At 40.7% G+C, this 20,341-nt stretch overlaps 1 protein-coding gene across 1 annotated transcript in view; it reads left to right on the forward strand.

Annotated features, from left to right (window-relative positions):
• MINDY4 (MINDY lysine 48 deubiquitinase 4) overlaps positions 1-20,341 on the forward strand; it is an 87,664-nt gene that overhangs the window by 30,695 nt on the left and 36,628 nt on the right. The window contains exons 6-12 of the mRNA XM_060782648.2: positions 8,111-8,163; positions 8,686-8,792; positions 11,871-11,987; positions 12,155-12,243; positions 17,254-17,355; positions 18,010-18,073; positions 19,994-20,059. Of these exons, the coding sequence (XP_060638631.2) occupies positions 8,111-8,163; positions 8,686-8,792; positions 11,871-11,987; positions 12,155-12,243; positions 17,254-17,355; positions 18,010-18,073; positions 19,994-20,059 (598 nt within the window). The remainder of the gene's footprint in view (positions 1-8,110; positions 8,164-8,685; positions 8,793-11,870; positions 11,988-12,154; positions 12,244-17,253; positions 17,356-18,009; positions 18,074-19,993; positions 20,060-20,341) is intronic.

The following is a 20,341-nucleotide window of genomic DNA, read 5'->3' on the forward strand; positions in this document are numbered from 1 at the left end:
ATTCCAGTATTCAAACCAATATACCACATTACTTACAGAACTACCCAAATCTAAGTCATGCAAATGTAAACCCACTTGTAGAGATGCAACTCTAATGCAGGATTCTGGCCAATACTGGATTATATGATTTAACAGAACTCAGAGGTCCGAAAGGGATCATTTCTCACATTGTGAGACTTCTAAGAAATGAAGATGCCAGAGTTAAAACTGGAGACTGCTCCTGTACCTTCATGTAGAATGGGGAATTTCAGCAGGTCTTCCTGGTTGCATTACAAGCAACACCTGCTCAACTTCCACTTTACGTAACCATTGAGCAATGGGTCTCAACCTGTGGGTCCCCAGATGTTTTGGCTTTCAACTCTCAGAAATCCTAATAGCTGGTAAACCAGCTGGGATTTCTGGGAGTTGCAGGCCAAAACACCCGGGGACCCACAGGGTGAGAACCCCTGCTTAGAGGGTTTTCATCTGGCAATTACACCCTAATGTGTAATTGATATGGATTTCAGATACAGCGACTCTTCCAATGCCTGCTTAGCATAGAATTCCTTCCTAAAGGGATCTCAATCTGAGGGTCAGTCTGGTTGACCAGTTTAGATATAAGGGGTGTCCCTAGATTGACCCTGCCTTCCACTTGAAAACTTCAATCCCTGCCTCTCCACGCATGAGAAATAAACACCTTGGCCCAGCATGCATTTGTCAGCATGGCAGATTTTGCCTTTCTCCTGATGATTCGACCACTCTTCCCCACAAATGCTTTTTAATAGCTCCTGAAATGCCGCAGCAAACCTCATTAGTTGATAATGGATTGTTTTCGAGCTATGACGTCCATCCACATCTATACAGGGCAACCATAAATTGCCGTAGACTCTTAAAAAGCCTTTATTGGAAAATTAGTCATATTTCATGGAATCATCATTAAAAAAAAGAGATCTCAGCCATTTTGTTCCCAAGTAAATTATTCTGGGTTGTGAACAAACGTACATCTTGGTGCCCGTGTGTGTGTGTTGTAATGCACAGAGAATATTTGCTTGAGCAGTATTTTCCAGGGCATTGTCCATCTCAGATGACTCTTATGGCAGGATTTTAACCACTTCCCTTAGGAAAATAAGCCACATTCTAAGTAGATTTTCAGATTGATTTGCATGTTTTCTTTGATGTTTAATCTTAGATTTTCATATGTCTTAAAGCTATTCCACTATAGTTCACAACTCTGTCTGTAGAGATTTAGAAGCCTCCAGAACAGACTTTAGCAATGGATTTTTCATTCTGATCTTTTAGCAAGAGAATTTTAATTATCATCAGCCTCTTGGAAACCCCCTTGTCCACCATTTCGGGCAGTGCCATTTTAGGTTTGGCCATCTCTTTTTGCTGATGCAAAAGATCAGTGGGGATAACTTGTGAAGCTCCCATTTGGCAAAGACACATGGAATAACCGCTGTGAGTCGCCTAAGGGCTGAGAACAGCGGTATACAAATAAAGTAAATAAATAAATAAATAAATGTGCCTCCCAGTTTTTCTCCAGCTTTTCTAGCAGGGTCTTTTAAATCCAATTTGGGTTTCTCTCTAGTACCATAAAAGAAGAATTGAGACTATAGAAGAATTCCCAGAAACCAGGTGCATCTACACTGCACAGTTCGTGCAGTTTGACACCACTTTAACTGTGATTAAATGGAAATATTTCCAATTCAATGGAAATATGTGAGTTCTGGTTTCAATATGGTCTTTTGCCTTTTCTGCCAGAGTGCTGGTCCTTCATCAAACTACAGCTCCCAGGATTCCATAGCACTGAGCCATGTCGGTTTAAGTGGTTCCAAACAACATTAATTCCACAGTGTAGATGCACCCTTTCTCCATATGTGTTTGGGAGTTGGCTATGTGGAATGTATTGCTTAGAACCAAAAACAATACAAAGGGTAGAGCCTGGAGAAATTGTCTCCTATGCCCACTGGAGATCTTGTAGAATCCAAGAACTTCGAGAGACTCCTGGGTTTTATTGGATCAAATGCTAATTTACTTGAGAAAGCAGTTTTCCCCTCCTGCATGGCTTAGATGCAGCTGGTTCTTGATGAAATGCAAAATGTGCTATGTAGTATATGCAAATTGCTCCCCTACTTCCAATTTTTGGGGTGTGCCTGTCTTTTTGTCTGTGTGGGTGGATAACACACTGGGTTCCATAGAGACCATTTAAGGAAGAAAGTGTAAGGCATAAATTCATATTCTTTCCATCCCTGCACATGTTTCATTCCTGGATATAATTCTCTTTGGGAAGGGAGAGCCCTTTCTATTTCTGGAACATCCTTGGGTTTATCCAAACTAAAATCTGAGTCATATGTGTGACCTGACATAATTATTTCTGGGCAGGGTGACATCTCCTACACTCAGATGAAGGAGACAGGAAAGTTTGAGGAAACCAGTATTTGCTAATACACTTTTTGCAAATTAATTGATCTGTGCCCCTTAGAGGCAATCTAGACCATGCATATAGCATATTTTATAGAAGGGGTGCTGCCTCAAATGGTGAAAGATGTCTGTTATAGCACGTTCTTCTCTCTAGCAGAATTTGCATTTTGGTTCATTGTCTCCATTTCTGTCTGTATAATGTTGGAGTATATAACTAGAGAAAGGATTCTAAGGATACACACGTGGTCTGAAAGGAAAATGTCACCAGTGGTGGAACAAAATGCCTGTCTTGTAGATGCAGAGAGAGCCCAAATATGCAGATGTGCTTTCTGGATAGTAGACAAATCATATTTGGACTTGGACAGAGTGTATCACCCAAACCACATTGAGGTAGCAGCCCCATTGGGTTTGTATTTCTGACATCCCCTGAACCTCCCCTGCATTTATCATAAAGCTGTTACTCCTCTTTATGAGAGAAACACGAAGGTCTTAAATCCATTCTCTTTCGAGAAGGTGGTCCTGCCGTGGCTTTGGCACCAAACCCAGCTCTCTAATACCTTTCTAATGGTTCCCATCTCTGCCTGTATTTCCAGCTCTTCAAACAAAATCTTATTCGGTCTTGCCAGTAAAAGCTAGCTTTTCATGAGCTTCTTTTTCTGCAAAGAAATTCCACCAGCATCAAAGGCTGTCAGCTGCTTTTAACCCAACCATTGATATAGTTGGGGCAGATCTTTTCCTATCACAGTCTTTCCTTAAAACTAGCTGGCTCGGTTCTAAAGCCTCACTCAGTCCAGGCTGGCTGAGTTGTTAAGTCCAAGATTCAGGAGTGCTACCCATGTGTTTTTCATAGAATCATAAAATAATAAGAGTTGAAAGAGACCACACGGGCCATCTAGTCCAACCTCTAACATTGCAGGAAAAGCACAAAGTACCCCTAATTTTGCAAACGTAGTGAGATTAATGGGTATGTTTTCTAAGCTTGTGCATCCAGGTAAAGCGCGATCTGTTTTGGGGTTATCGATCCATTTTTCAGGAGCCTCCCAAATTCAGGAGGACAGGAAAGCCGAAAGATTTGCTTTCTATCCGGCCCATTGGTAGCAATGGGGGAGACGACTTCCCAGGCTCCCCTTCCTACCATTTTAGGCAATTGCATCATTTGTCCTTATATCTTTCATTAAGACCTGAATTAAAAGCATCAGAGTTAAGATACCCCTCTTACTGTGACCCTTTCCCCTTCAGTCTGTAGGAGACATGGGTTTAAAGAAAGGGATCTTAAGTAGATACCACTCTTGCTGCGATCCTTTCCCTTCGGTCTGTACTACTGTAGAGGAGACCTACTCTAGAAGAGACAGACATAGCTGTAGGTGCGTGCACTCTCTCTCAGCCCCTGCAGCACATACGCAGCTTTCCAAGGGATTTTAAGGAGGCTCACTTCCCAGGGAAGGAAGAGCCATTGACCTGGAGCTAGCTAATTCTACCAGGACTTCCTTTAAAAAGCCCTCTCTTTGCCCTGCCTGGGGTGGTGAGTGACTGCCTTTTCCCATTTGGGATGCTGTGAATGCCCAAATGGGAGAGATGGTAGCCTGGACCAGTGCCACCTGGTCCGTTTCAGATGAAAAAAACATGGCAGTTGACCCCTTGGCTGTTGTGGCTAGCCGACCCATCGGGGAGGGGGGGGGGGAGAAGGCTGGAGTGGCCAAAGGAAACCAGCTATTCTGTGCACAAGTCTAATATTTGCCGTAATTGACAGGGTGGGGGGTGGGGAGTACATTTGGATTTTCTGTCTCACATACCACAATGTCACTGCTCATTTCTTAGTGAGCTCTACCCAGTTCAGAAAAGAATTAGACAAGATAGAATGTGTCCAGAGGAGAGTGATTAAGATTTTCAGAGGTCTAGAAATCATGAATCCCCATAAGGAGTAAATTAGGGAGCTGGGTATGTTTATCCTGAGAAGAAAGGTTTAAGAGATGACATGCTAGCCATGTTTAAATATTTGAAAGGCTGTCACATTGAGGAGGAAGCAGGGTTGTTTCCCTAGAGAAGCTTCTCTCTTGCTCTCAGGGCAATGGCAGTTTGGATGGATGGAGGTTCCTCTGCTTCTGTCCTTAGGCATGATAGAGCTATTCCTGCCACCTTTTCTCTTTCTCTGAAACTAGGGCAGTGATAGTTGGGATGGAAGGAAGATCTTTTGTTTGCTTCTGGGCTAAGGCAGCCTGGAACTGTGCCTGACTCTTCTCTTCCTCCGGAACCAGGGCAGTGGCAGTTGAGATGGAGGGAATGCCTTTCCTTTGCATCTGGCTTTAGGCAGGTGGGTTGGAAGAGGCTTTTCATCTTCTTCTGGGGATAGACATGATAGAGCTGTGCCTGCCTCTTTTCTCCCTCCAAGGCCAGGGCAGTGGCAGTTGGGAGGAAGGCCTTTCATCTGCTTCTGAGCCTAGACATGACGGGGCTGTTTCTCCTGTAATGAAAGAATGCACTTTGTTATTTTGAAGTGGCTGGTGACTGCTGCTTATTTTAAAACCCTTTGTTCATTTGTCATATACCATGGGTGCTTGTAAACAGGAAGCAGTAGAGGAAACGTGCATTATTGTTTGAGAAGAGGGACTTTCTCTCCATGCTTTGCCATTCGTGTAAACTTGGAGTCCACGATACTTGGAGATCAAAGGGGAAGGCTTAAGAGTTTGGAGAGAGCTCTGTATGGTTTACTTATAATGAGACCGATTTTCTTCCTGTCCCGTTTTCCTAGCGTGATAGATTGCTTCCTTCTCCCAGCATGTTTGAGTCATGTCTTTTCGTCCGACATATACAGGAACTGCCATTGCGTGATTGGTCTTTTGCAAGTGAGAGCAGTAAAAATTCCCCAAATGGTCTCTGGGTGATTAAACGAGTTTGTTCCCCAGCTGTGTTGAGTGCCAACACCCATGACTTACTGCCTGTCATTTTGAGTGCCAACCTGTGTTCCTTGTGATAGTCCCCACAACTCCCCCAAAATGTTGGCAGTTGCATTGATGCACATTCACCAAACTTTTCTAGTAGCTCTCCTCAGCAGAAGCAGGACTTTTGGAAAACTGGTGGGTAACTGTGAATAGAAAGCCAAATTGCCCCAAAATATTTTGCGTTGCTACAGAGGCAGTTCACAAGAATATTTTGTTATTAGAAAAATCTATTTCCAACATCGTTACAGTACAAATTTCAGCAAAGCTCAAAGGGAACTATAAGATCTGGGAAGATGGTGGCAGATTATAGTAATATGTTCTTCTCAACATGTCCTTGTACTACAGCCTTATAAATTCTTGACCTATTATGACACTGCTGATGTTCAAACAGATCACTTATATCAAATACATCAGTTCAATTGCTTTCATCACATGCTGTTGTTCCAGATGGAGCAGGTTGAATTCCAAAATCTGAAATATGTTTCATACGAGTCAGTAAACCCTGCTGAAAGATATCCTGGCCTGACAAAAATATTAACCTCTCTGGACTTACTCTTCATAAAATTTGCATGTTGGTTGTTGCATGTATGTTTGCAGGAAACAGACATTTATTTTCTACTCAGATAACTCTTGTAATCTGTAGGAATTTTGCACCTCCCCAAGGGCCAAGCAGTCTTTGAAAATGCTACACAGTTTTCAAAGGCTTTGCAAGAAAATTGCAGAACCCAATCCTAAACAGTGGAAGTGTGTCTTTAGGTATATCATAAAAGATAATTTTAAGATAATTTGTATTTATTTCCAACCCTCTTACTTCCCCTCCATCATGACACCTTGTCTTTGAATGAGTTGATAGTTGATGTTGGCACATTTCTGTCTTGACTCATCCCTAATACCAGTGATTCATTTTCCACTCCAGCATATACACACATATGTAGACCCGTGTGCCAACTGAGTCACGTTCTGTTATAATGGAAACAAGGGCTCCAGTGCTTTATGTCCTTGGAGGACCAAAAGTTTACCAAGTGCCATCTTCAGATGAGGAAGCTATGAAATACCATGGAGGTGTTCCTTCTTGGACAGCTCATGCCAAAAGCCTTGGAGAGGAAATTTACTAACAGGAAAGGTGTTGATAAGTCAACAACTGCTGATGTCACACAATTGTACCCTCTAAATATATGGCATCTCCTGCCCAAGATAACAGACAATAGTTTTAATTCCAGTAAAGGCTGAGATGGCATTTTCCCCAAGGGACCAACAGATGCCAAGAATGGATATTAATCAAATCTGCAAGGGTTTAGCTACAGGATATTATGATTCCCCCATCCAAAGCAAACTTTAAAATCTGTAAGTCTGGTGAGTCACTTTTACATTATAGAGATATAGTACCTAAGTCCTCCCTTGCATATTATGACACTGTCCTCTGGAATCTAGGGAGTTGTATTTGATATTTAGCCATTTTTTGCCAGAGAGTTCTAGCATTTCACCAAATTACAACTTTCAGGTTTCCATAGAATGGAGCTGGAACAGTTAAAGTAATATTGTTGCTGTCATTGTGCAGGATAGAAGAGATATAGATGCATGCAACCAAGAACACAAGAATTTCTTAGAAATTCAAAATACGAACTGGGAATTTGCTGCCAGATACAGAAGGTATAATTGAGGTGGCCAAAGACTGGCCATCCCTATGGGCTAGATGTGGCCCTCTCAGATCTTATTTTCCCCTCTACTGAAGGCCATGGTAATCCCTCAGTCTCTCAAACATGACAAAATCTCTTTTTTTTTAAAGTTCCAGCACAAATCACAGGCCGGACCATTCATTCTTATTCCTTTGAATATTCTGGTGGAGAGATTGAGTTCTCCTTTCCCCTATAGCAGTGGTTCTTAACCTGTGGGCCACGTTCCAGCAGTAGACCACGAGAACAAAAATCTGGTCTGCGAACCTCCTTCCACTTTATTTATTTATTTATTTATTTATTTATTTTATTTCCGCTCCTTTCCGCAGAGCTGACCATCCCAGTCCCTATTGGTACTAATGTTGGAGAGTGGTCCCCGGTCAAAGTGGACCCTGGTCAAAGTGGGCCCTAATCAATTGGGCCCTGGTCAAAAAAAGGTTGGGAACGACTACCCTATAGCATGAGATGGTTCTAGGTTTAAAATACTATGACACAGCTTGATAGGTATACCTACCTCTCAAGCCAGAATGGCCCTGTCCCTGCTGTCCTTCCAGCAGCAAGATATATTTTTTTTAACTCCGGCAGGCTTTTCAAGTCAGAAGGTGCTATGATTTTAGCTCTGAATCGGTTCTAAAGATCTTAACTGTTTATTCTTCATAACATTCATATTTAGTTCTATTTTAATGTTTGTATATTTGGGGGTTTTAAATTGTATTTAATTGGTTGTATTGTAAGCCATTTTGAGTCTCGTTTGTAGAAAGACAAAGTGGGGTATAAATTAACATAATAACAAAATAATAAATAACATAGCACCAGTGTGCCCACCCGTGCCCAGAAACTAATTATTATCATAGAGCTCATTGGTTATTGGTTTGATGTTTTGTTCTCATATTTTGTTATAATGTTGTTGCTTTTTATTTTTGTTTTATGTTGGTGCTTAAATATTTTAATATGTTATATTTTAACCATGTTCGATCGGGTTTGTCCCCATGTAAGCCGCCCCGAGTCCCTTCGGAGAGATAAAGTTATTATATCAGCCTCACTGGGGAATTATAGTGATTTATTAACTTGTGCATTTTTTACTTTTATTCAATGCAGAAACACTCCGGCATCTACTAAAGATTGTATGCTCAGAGATGCGTTGGAACTAGGTATGTCCTATTTGGCAATGTCTTAATTGATTTTACCTTCCTTATTTTATTTTATTTAAAAATTATCTGGAAGAATAAATATGTCAAATGGGATAAGGGACTACTCTTTCCCAAACACCCCAGTGGATTGGACCACCTATCTCAGTGTTTCTGTGCAGCATGCTTGAAGAAGATGATGGTAATTTTTTTAAATTAAAAATCAGCATTTTGGGGGAAAAATATAAGTATCCACTGCCATATCCATTAACTCCCACCTCCTATCTGAAAGTGTCTCTAAATTTCTCCTGTGCCCTGAAAATAATGTTTCTTCCACCCATTCCAATACTTTCAAATGTGCCAGAAAAGTAGCTGATAGAAACTCGAAAGAAACCGTGTTCCAAGTTTGGTATTGCAAGCATGGCTTCTCTGTTGAAAAATGGGAAGGGGGGGTATCATGTAGCCTTAAACAATGAGAGAAATGCATTCTCTTTTTGCAGTTTCAGTGCTTGTCTCAGATATTTAATAGTCATTTTTTCACTTTAGTTGATGTTGAGGATGAAGAAACACTGGAGGAAGCATACAAGATCCCTGACTCTTCTCCACATGTTTTCAAAGTTACGCCAAAGCCCATTGACTTCTTCCTCGCAAGGGTAAGGGACACTTTGCCAAAGTGTTGTTTCGGAAAGATGGAAAGCAGACCAAGGTGGTTGTCTGAATTATGCATATGATGGGTTTGCTTCTTCTTTAATGATAACCCCGACCTGTCTGTCAGATTACAGCAACTTCATTTTATTCCAATATATTCTGGAGATAACTGAGAAAAGAAAACCTCTACTTCAGAAGTTTCATCCTATTTCATGGCCTAGGTGTGGGCTGACAGCAGATGAGCAAACATATAGAGAGAGTGCTTAATCTCAAAGAAACATTGGCTCAATCAAATCTAACATTGCTTAAATCAGCCAAATCTTAAAATCCTTGTTATCTTTGAATTCAGTGATTGGGCAGAAAGGTGGGAGATCTGCTCATATATCTTGCCTTCATCTATGGCACAGCCAGCACACTTTGGCACCTTTATAGAATGGTTCTATGGAACAATGTCACTGTTATATAGAGGACTACTATTACTTTGGTAACTGAAGTACCGTATATACCGAAGTATAAGCCAAGTTTTTCAGCCCTTTGATTAGGCTGAAAAATCTCCCCTTGGCTTATACTCGAGTCAAAGTTATTTATTATTTTACTCTGTTATTATTTTTATTACATTTACATTATTTTACTCTATTATTATTTTATTACATTTACATTATTTTATTCTATCTATTACTATTAGTAGTATTACATTTATTATTTCACTCTATTTATTAGTATTATTATTACATTATATTATCCCATTGTTATTATTATCACATTTATTTCTTTTCTCTATTATTATTACATTTATAATTTTTCTCTATTATTTTTATTACATTTATTATTTTACTCTATTGTTATTGGAAGGATACGTAAGTACATTTACATTGAAGAAAGTTAGAATAATGGTTTAATCAGAGTTAGACAGTTATCTTAAATTACAGTTTTATGTAAATATTCAAAAACATTTGACCTACAGATGCCTCAATTAATGTAATTTTATTGGTATCTATTTTTATTTTGAAATTTACCAGTAGCTGCTGCATTTCCCACCCTCAGCTTATACTCAAGACTCAAGTCAATACGTTTTCTCAGTTTTTTGTAGTAAAATTAGGTACTTCGGCTTATATTTGAGTTGGCTTATACCTGGGTATATACATTATGATTCTATTGAGAGGGGGAAAACCACCTCCTTATCCACTGTTTTCCTGCTATGCCTTATTCAGACATAGCTCCCACTTAAAAAGAAAATTCAGTTTTTTTTTCTCTTTAACCCAGAGGTGTCTGCCCTTCTTAGAACAACTAATCACTTTTAAAAGTAACTTTCTAAGGTCTGCATCACTCGTTCTGTGAGAAGGAAGAGTGCACAGGTTTCAGTCCCTGTTGCTCTTTACCTTGCCCTTTACATCTGGAGCACCAGGTGCTCTTGAAGTAGCTTCCTCTTTGGCTTTAGCTCAGCACTAGGGTTACCATATTGCACGAATCTAAAGCACATCCTTATTTTGGGAAGGTAATATCAATCAAATCTGTGAATAATTAGATCTGTAAGAGGTATCCCCGTAAATGTGGAAGGTTGACTCTAATGCGTTATTTCGTATTTAAAAACAAAACAAAACAAAACAACGTAGCACACCTCCATGTGGTTCTGAGGGAGGTGTTATTCAGCAACATATTTAAGAGCGTGTTCTGTAGTTTTAGGCTCATTTTCTTTTCCTATGCAGGTTTTTTTTTAAGTTGGACTTGACAGCAACCTTCCTGCAAATGATTAAAGATGATTGAAGCCACAATGGGTCTGTAGCCAAACCTTTGCGCTGTGACAGTGAAACATAACAATTAATGCGAGGGGAACATTGCAAGGGGAGGAAAAAATGATTCCTTGGGTGAATAAGTAGATCCAGTATTTATAAATCTGAAATTAAAATGGTGACTAGACAGCCTGAGGCACTAGGCCACCCCTTTCCTCCTCCTGATCGAAACTGCTGCAGGTATGAGAGGCGTTCATTAAAAATTTCCCCTGACCCACTTCCTGTGGACTGAGAGCATTGAAATTTGGCCCAGTTATGAGTCCTCTTCTCTATCAGTGCCTCCCTCAATTTCCACAGTAGTGAAGACCAGTATGCCTGAGTTATGGTCCTCTTTGCTAGGAAATCCATCAATCTGACTCCGTGCTGTCCCAAAATACGGTGAGCATGACCTTGCCTGCTGAGAGTTGGGCACATGTCTTCTTTGGAGGCGGTGAGTCATGATGCTTCCATTGCTTCAACTGGACTTGAGTCTCAGGATCTTAGTGATGGACTCAGTTTCATCCTGTGTGATCAGTCTGTTGAAAAAGTCCTCTTGGTTCCCATAGCACATCATTGTCAATAGAGTCTGAGAGCATTCGACTCGTTCCTGCTTCTAGAAAGGTATGAGCAGCCGGGGGACCCAGCAAGTGGATACCTTATGCATGGGAAGATGTTCTTGGATGATTTTTTTCCACAGACCCCACACTCATCTTGACATTTTGGGCTAGGTGGCGAATGATTTCGCAGTGATTTTCCAAAATGGCAACCTCCACTTGCTGGATGGTGTGTTCATCAATAACAGAGTGGGGTCACCATGGAATTGGAGCTCTTTCCACCAAAGTCCAACTACATTTGAACTGACGATGCCAGTTCTTGACTACATCATATGGTGGGGAATCATCACCATCAACCTCTTTCATCTCCTCGAATGTCTCCTTTGGTGTGCAGCCTTTCAAGTAAAGGAACTTTATGACTGCTATGTGTTTTACCTGATCCATTATCAAGCTTCACCTCACTTCAGCACCTGTAAAATCAAGTCCGAGTTGAGAGTTGTAAATTGGCACGTAACCTAGAGAGACTTATATCATTACACATGTGCAGTGTCCGCGTCCTGTGATAAATAGAAGTAGGTCAGGGGAAAATCTTTAATGAACGCCCCTCATATATGTACATAAATCTCTGTATATGGCCCAATAGATTATTGACAGACACACACACGCACACTATAGTGTTTGCTTTCAGAATGGAAACTGCATTCTAGTTTTTCACCTTAACTTTCTCCTTTCTTTATTTTTTCTTTCTTTTATCCTTCAGGACCTAAAAATTCTGCTCTTCGGCTCCAGCCTTGGCTGCTTCAGTGAGGAATGGCGAATACAGAGTTTTACCTTTAGTGATAACCCTTTGCTGAAATATGGCATTGTGCAAAAAAAGGTAAAGAAAAGTGATTATGCCCCTGGAGAGGCATAATCAAAGCAAAGCAATGCAAAACAGGTTGAAGGCTGGCTGGAACATAAATTAAAAGTTTCAGACATCTCTTCCACCAGCAAGAAACAGCATTGTTGTTTTCTTCACCTCTTTTGCCTTCTGATACCCTCCAGGGTGGGCCATGCGGGGTACTGGCAGCAGTTCAAGCCTGCGTCCTGCAGCACCTTATCTTCGGAGACAGCAACAGGAACAGTGATACACAGTAAGTCAACAGTTCCAAGGGCCAATTCTCAAATTGTTGTGAAGGGAAAAGGGGGTCTTCCTGATCTTGACCTCAGTGAAGGGAGGTAAATTGCAAATTGATGGGCTCATGTGGACCGGGAAGAAAATGGAAGCCAGTCCTTGAAATTTTATTAATTTTTTTATTTTACTCTATTATTATCGTTATTATTTTACTCTATTATTATTTATTACATTTATTATTTTACTCTATTATTATTGGAGAATACATAAGCACATTTACATTGAAGAAGGTTAGAATAATGGTTTCATCAGAGTTGGGCAGTTTTATCTTAAATTATAGCTTTATGTAAATATTTAACCTACTGATGCCTCAGTTAATGTAATTTATTGGTATTGATTTTTATTTTGAACTTTACCAGTAGCCACTGCATTTCCCACCCTCGGCTTATACTCGAGTCAATGCTTTTCCCCAGTTTTTTTGTGGTAAAATTAGGTAAAATTAGGTACATCGACTTATATTCGGGTCAGCTTATATTCGAGTATAGACGGTACTTTTGTATTCTCAGTCCAGATGAAGAAAACCTGGAATGAGTCAAACTTGCATTTAAGAATGGAATGAGTGCATGGTTACATCACGGAGCAATGCCTCCTTATCCAATTATTTGCAATCCAATTATCTGCAAACCCACTTCTGTGATAGGACAATTTTGCTGTACATTGTTTTAAGGATTTGGGCATGGAAACTCTCCTGTCCTGATTTGCCTTCTTTTAAATATAGTTGCTGACCAGGAATGAGAGAGACACATGCAGAGATAAACGCTGGGACAGTGAAGAACAAAGCCAAATGTAGTTCAATACAGTTACACAAAAAAGGAAGATTGGAGCCAAAAAGTACAGACTTCCCAAACGTTTCCCATGTACCTTGTTCTAAACTGGATGCTTTGCTCCTTTCGATGAAGACGCCACGCGAACCTCAGACAATAGGGCGCGTCAGCCTGAGATGTAAAGCTGCGAACTGTTCCCACCGCAGGCCTTAAAAGATCTAATGATTTCAGAAGACTAAACATCAAATCAAAGCAACTGACATGAAAGAAAAGACGCTGGTCTGATTCATCTGCCTTTGGTGCAATGAGAAGTTTCTTCCTCCTCCTTTAAAGGGCATTGGGTGTTTGGGCAAATGTAAGAGGAAGACAAATCCTGCACCACCCAGTGTTAAATTTGATGCCCCGGGAGGACATTTATATCTATAGTGTCAGGTGTCACATGTCAGGAGCTCTACAAGCCAAGTCTCTGTCCCTGCAGCAGCAAAGATGGCCTCTCTCGATGTTGTTGAGCGGTATTTTTCAGAATCCCGAAGGATGGAAATCCAGTACATTGGGAGAAGCAAAAGGTGGGATCCATGGCCTTACACCAGGGTGGATAACTGCAGCTCTCCAGTTGTTTTTGGACTCTTGTCATCCCCAGTCATCTTAGACACTAGATGAGGGATGGTGAAATCTCAATATCTTGAGAGCTACCATTGTCTATTCATGCCCTGTGCTCTATACTGGGAAGTTGCTGGTTGTAAGACGAAATTACAAAATAATCAGGCTAGGTAGGAATGGGGGCTAGTTCAACATCCAGCCCCTGCTTAGTTTTTTCCAAGGAGCTGTCACTCCACCATAGACATAAATGTGATGAAAGAAAGGGAAGACGGGGGAGAACTCTGCTGCTACTTAGACAAATCCCCTATAAATAGGAGGTGTCAGGGAGGAAAAGTTCAAATAAGTTTAACTTCTGCAGGCTCAGGATTGATAGGAAGACTCAGCTGCCCAGCCAATCCACACTTTACTCACCCCTAATTTCCATGGTGCTTGCCCCACCCCACTATTACCTGTGTGGAAGGAAAACATGACATTGGTTGACTAGGCAGCAGTGGTGAGGCAGCTAAAAGTTTTGGGTTTTGATAACTGGCATAAGAAGGTCTTGGTTGATGTCAGTAGTAATCCTCAAGTCCCACTAAATAATTAATAATCAGGTCTACCTTAACAACCTTAGGTATGCAGATGATATCACTTTGATGGATGAAAGCGAGGAGTACCTAAGGAGCTTTCTAACAAAAGTGAAAGAAGAAAGTGCAAACACTGGGTGGCAGTTAAACATAAAAACCCAAGATTATGACAACCAGACTGATTGATATCTGGCAAATAGAGGGAGAAAACGTGGAGGCAGAGGCAGACTTTGTATTTCTAGGTGTGAAGATGACTGCAGATGCGGACTGCCGCCAGGAAATGAAAATACATTTCCTTCTTGGGAGGAGAGCAATGACCAATCTTGATAAAATAGTGAAGAATAGAGACATCACACTGGCAACCACGATCCGTATAGTCAAAGCAATGGTATTCTCCGTAGTAACCATAAGAAAGCTGAGCGAAGGAAGAGCTGAACCATAAGAAAGCCGAGCGAAGGAAGAGAGACGGTTCTGAACTGTGGTGCTGGAGGAAAATTCTGAGAGTGCCTTGGACCACAAGAAAATCCAGCCAGTCCATACTCCAGGAAATAAAGCCTGGCTGCTCACTGGAGGGAAGGATATTAGAGGTGAAGATGAAGTTCTTTGTCCACAGAATGAGAAGTCAGGAAAGCTTGGAGAAGAGAGTGATGCTGGGGAAAATGGAAGGAAAAAGGAAGAGGGGCTGACCAAGGGCAAGATGGATGGATATTATCCTTGAAGTGACTGGCTTGACTCTGAAGGAGCTGGGGGTGGTGATGGCCAACAGGGAGCTCTGGTGTGGGCTGGCCCAGGAAGTCACAAAGAGTCAGAAGCGACTGAACTAATAAACAAAAAATCTGATTTATTGATCCATGACACCTACTATTCCTCACTATTGGCCATGTTTCACAAAGGTCATGGGAACCAAGAAACCATGGGATAACAAGCTCTCCATCCTTGATCTGCTTGGAGTAAGGGGGAGCAGGGGGAGTATGAAGACCATATCCACGATCTGCACCTACAAGGTGTGGGGTCACAACTCAGGTTCATCATGGACTAAAGTAAATCTGCACAGAATTCTTCAATTTTAGTGTCACTTGCTCTGTATTTTAAACTCCAAAAATTGAGAAGTCTGTTAAAATACCTCACAGTGGGAATATGACTTAGGTTTATGGAGATATGCAAAAAGCCAAGCAGGCCAACATTTTCATTTAATGTCCATTTATTTCCCCACAAGCTGTCTGCAGAATGTAGACCTCTCCTAATGTAGCTTTTTTTGCCACAGCCCAAGTGCATGCTTCCACATCCTACAGAACTCGCTGTCCAAGGCTGTGTTATTTCCTGGCATTTGAAATGGTTCTCCTCTAATGTCATCCCATTATTTCTGCTTTTAACCTTTAGGACACGCTAAATACTTCCTTTCCCTTCTCATTTGGACTCATTGGCTATTTACAGACAGCGTTTGTCCCCACCCTAGTGTACCCTTTTTTCCACTTGCTCTGATTTCTTTGTCCTTTGTAGAAATCAATTGGGCTTATAGAAAAACAAAGAGTGTTGTTCTTTGAACTGGAACTCCAAAATAGAAAGGGCATTAGGGATATAGTTTCAGAGGAGGGTAGGGCTCTTGTACCTTTCATAGCTGCCTGGAAGAGAACATTTCGATGGCTTTGGTAGCATTTTTTTTCTGCCTAACTAAAATTTAATCTTTTTTCATAGAATAGAAATAGTCAAGCATGCAATTTTTTGCTTACTCTTGCATTTCATTTTTTTTAAAAATTCTATTTTTGCAAAAACTTTTAAATTCTTCAGAAATGGTAAAAAGAAATCCACACACTGAAGATAATAATAAAAAAAACCCAATGAAAATTTGGCCTGCATACATAGAAGTATAGTGTCTAGAACCAGGGAAGTCATGCTGTCCATGCTTAGACCACATCTGGAATACTCTGTCCAATTCTGGGCACCACAGTTTTATTTATTTATTTATTATTTGAACTTATATGCCACCACTCCCCTGGGGCTCGGAGCGGCTTACAAGAATGGCTAAAATCTAACACAATTTAAAAACAATTTAAAACAATTTAAAAACAGCAATATCAAACATTAAAAGCCTGTTGAAGAGAGATGCTGACAAGGGTCTGCAGAACAAGCCCTATGAGGTGTGGCTTAAAGAGCTGGGCATGTTAAGCCTGCAGAAGAGAAGGCTGAAAGGAGACATGATGAGGGCCATGGATAAGAATGTGAAGGGAAGTCATAAGGAGGAGGGAGTAAACTTGTTTTCTGCTGCCCTGGAAACTAGGACGCTGAATAATGGCCTCAAACTACAAGAAAGGATATTCCACCTGAACACGAGGAAGAACTTCCTAACTGTGAGAGCTGTTCAGCAGTGAAACTCTCTGCCCCGGAGTGTGGCGGATGCTCCTTAATTGGAGGCTTTTAGACAGAGGATGGATGGTCATCTGCTGGGGTGCTTAGAATGCTATTTTCCTGCTTCTTGGCAGGGGGTTCAACTGAATGGCCCACAAGGGCTCTTCCAACTCTATGATTCTATGTTCTACCTGTCTGCCAAGTTGCTGTAATATGTTAGGTGTCTTCAGGGAGGAAAAGAAGAGGCTGTTAGAACTCAGCAGGAACACAGTTAAGTCAAGTAAAACCAAATTTATTCATCTTAAGCCAATACCCACTGCACGTTTTACAAGTACAGTACATACCAAGAACATAACCCTCATAAAACTGAGTGCATCATAATATTGATAGTATAACACACATACTTAAACACACAAATGCAGTTATACAGCCCACCAAATGTTCTCCAGATGTGTAGCTGGACAATTCATCCTAGAAGCTATTGTCTAAGAACATCTGGAGGGCCACATGATTCCCATCCTTGGCTTGACAAATCTGTTACTTTTGGTTTCTCCCAGTTCATCCCCTTGAACTTTCCTTTTAAAAATTTATTTCAAAGTGGAAGAAATGTGCAAATCATTGTAAATATGGTAAATTTTGGACAAGGGATACTCATTCTGTTCTGTTTTCTTTCTTTTTTTCTTGGACCACCAGGAGCCTCCAGCCGTCAGATGAGCAAAGGACCAAATGCCTCACCTTGGCTCTCGCTGCCATTTTATGGCGTGCCGGTGGCAATGAGAAAGCAATAGTTACCTTGTGAGTAAAAGGTGCATTTATACATGTATATATATGATACATTTAGTGGACTTTCCTGGGAAAACTCCACTGCCTCCATTGCAGTCCACTTGAACCACTGTGTTCCAGTCTGTTTTCCAGGCTCAGAATGGCACAATTAGATTGATCTTCTGGCTGTTAGGAATTATGGGAGTTGAAGTCCAAAACACTTGGAGGGCCAAAGTTTGCCCAGGCCTGCCCTAAAGGCATCAGATTGCACCTGATCTTTGTAACCAAAGCAGAGCCAGCTCTGTTTAGTACTTAGATGGAAGGCCACCAAGAAACACTGGGTATTGTGAGCTACATTTCATAGGAAAGAACTGAGAAAACCACTTTTCAATGTTTCGTGCCTGAGAAAACCCTATAAAACTCATAGGGTCAATATAAGTCAACAGGCAATTTGTAGGCATACATACACACAGATGTTGGCTGTGCTTTAGAAGATCTTTAAGATTTTAAGCAAAGCCTTTTGACTTAAGCGCCCTGTTCCGAGGAAATGAGAAGGCTCAGGGCCACATGAGTGCATGCTGAATACGAAGGGTGGGGTCTATTCCTGTTGAACTCTCTTGCCATCGAGAGGAGATGGGCCCACCAGATGCTCATGGCTTTCTACATCTGTTTTCTTTATCCATGTAGGTGCTCAGGAATGCAACAGTTCACCCCTGCAGGGAAATACAAAACAGACGGCATCTTGGAAACGGTACCATTTTATCTAGATGTTCAACACATTATTTGAATATGTTTTAACCTTTTCTCACGTACGCGTAAACACAGGAGACGAGACTGCTCTTCCTCTCATTGAGAGTGGGTGGGATTTGTTATCTCTTGTGTACCAGAACCTCATCCATCCATCAAACTGGGCAAGCATGTTTCCAGCCCTTTGTAATCAAAGAAGAACTGGGGAATGTAAGAGACCTGGGAAATGGTGAGAAGCTAGATGACGTTTCATGGGCCTTATGACTTAACCAACTTCCTGTTGTTTCTGGTGCGCACATAGGCATCTGTTGGTGAATCTCACAGTACTATTTCCAAAGGAATTTGATCACACTTCCCTCCAGCTACACATTATACACAGAGACATGTAATGGAACAAAGGCAGATTGTCTTTCTTTCTCCCCAAAATGTTGAGATTGTGAACAACCATACTTATTTACATTCAAGGTGTGGTTAATCTCATTCAAAATAAGGTGGCTGCTATCTGGCTGAAGACCAGAGCTGTTAGAAATATTAAAAATTAACTAGGTATTTTTAATTACAAAAATGTTGTTCAAGCACTGAAAGGTTTAAATGGATGCAATGACTCAGCAAAAGCTGCACTTCAATATAACCAGTTTTGCCTGTAGTTTAGTGTTAGCTGCCCTCAATGCGAAAAGGCTTCAGTATGAGAGCAACCTCAGTATGAAGAAGGCCTCAGCGTGATTAGGCCTCTGTAGGAGGAAGGCCTCAGTGTGAGAGAGCCTCAGTATGAGGTAGCTCTCAGAGGCTGAATGTCTCATGTGTGAAGCTCCATTGTGAAGGCTGCTGTGTGTAAAGCTATTGCGTAAAGCTCCTGTGTAAGTTCACTGTGAGAGGAGTCTCTGTGAGAGCGAAGCTATTTATCTGCATGGGAAAGAAGCCCAGCATGGAAGCAAAGAAGGAGGTATAAAGAACTTCATTTATATTGTGGAAACCTTGTTCTTGTAAATAGTGCAACCATATTTTACTACAAAGAAAAACCTCCTAAGAAAGATAATGCTATTCATTTATAAGGAAGGTCTTTTGTTAATAAGCCCTCTCACCCAACAAGAGCATCAGTTCTTCCCATGCAAGGATGAAGAGCAATAATAATAATAATAATAATAATAATAATAATAATTTTTGTTTATATCCCCTTTTTTCTCCCACAAAGGGACCCAAAGTCGCTTCCAAGATATTAAATACAATACAAAGCAACAGCAATTAAAACATATATATAAAACAATAAACATAAATAAGCATTTTAAAACAATATACATTAATGTGGAGTCTTGTTAGATCATATTGCAAAAGCAAGAGAGACACAGTCATACTCCTGTACTTCACTACAGATCGTGGGGGAGAACCTCTATCCCTTGTGAAATACAGGAGGAAGGGCCTTAGCTTGTGGGACATAGAGAACATCCCTTTGCATCTCTAGCTAAAAGGATTTGATGGAAGATGAAGGGAAAAATGCTTTACTAGGCAGAGATCTCAGAGAACTGTTGCCTTCTGAGTAGGAAATATGATGGATGCAGTACGTATGGATTCAGCAATACCACACCTTGAAAATATATATAATTCTATAAAGCAAACCTTGATTTTGCCATGTTTTATAACATACACCATTTTTGCAATGGTATATAATGGAATATACATTATGCCATGGTATATACTGGGACTTGGGCAGCCTTGGATTTTGGTATGCATAGAGAGTCCTGGAAGCAAATCATAATGGATACCAGTTGCCCACCATATTGTAGTCAATTCTAACAGGAATTTTTACCACAAAATATGCTAATCCAACCTTTTTTAAAAAAAAACAGGGGGGGGGGGAGATGATATCTCTATCTTTATATTTCATTTTTTCCACCCCAAATTTCATCTCTCGATTCTTCCTTCACAGCTGCTGCTGTACTCTGTCACAAGATATGAAGACCTCGTGACATTTCTGCAACAAAATATTTATCAGGTATGGAACCCAGCCAGTAAATGGGCCCCTTCTTTCAGTTCTCTGATAACTTTGTTCACAACTTAGAAAAGATATTATTGGAGAACATGGCTCTCAGAATTTGGAAGTCACTGATCATGCTTGCGGAAAAATTATAGGGTCTCTGTCATCCATATAAATAATGTTGTCATGTTTTGCTCTTACCAGAACAAAGTACAAAGGTATTTTGATGCAAAAGCATTTTGTTCTGTTTGCTTATTTCAACTGTTTATTCCTTGCTTTTAATCCTTTATAGGCTAAAGT

Source organism: Anolis sagrei, chromosome 6, assembly GCF_037176765.1.
Source record: "Anolis sagrei isolate rAnoSag1 chromosome 6, rAnoSag1.mat, whole genome shotgun sequence".
Taxonomy (NCBI): Eukaryota; Metazoa; Chordata; class Lepidosauria; order Squamata; family Dactyloidae; genus Anolis; species Anolis sagrei.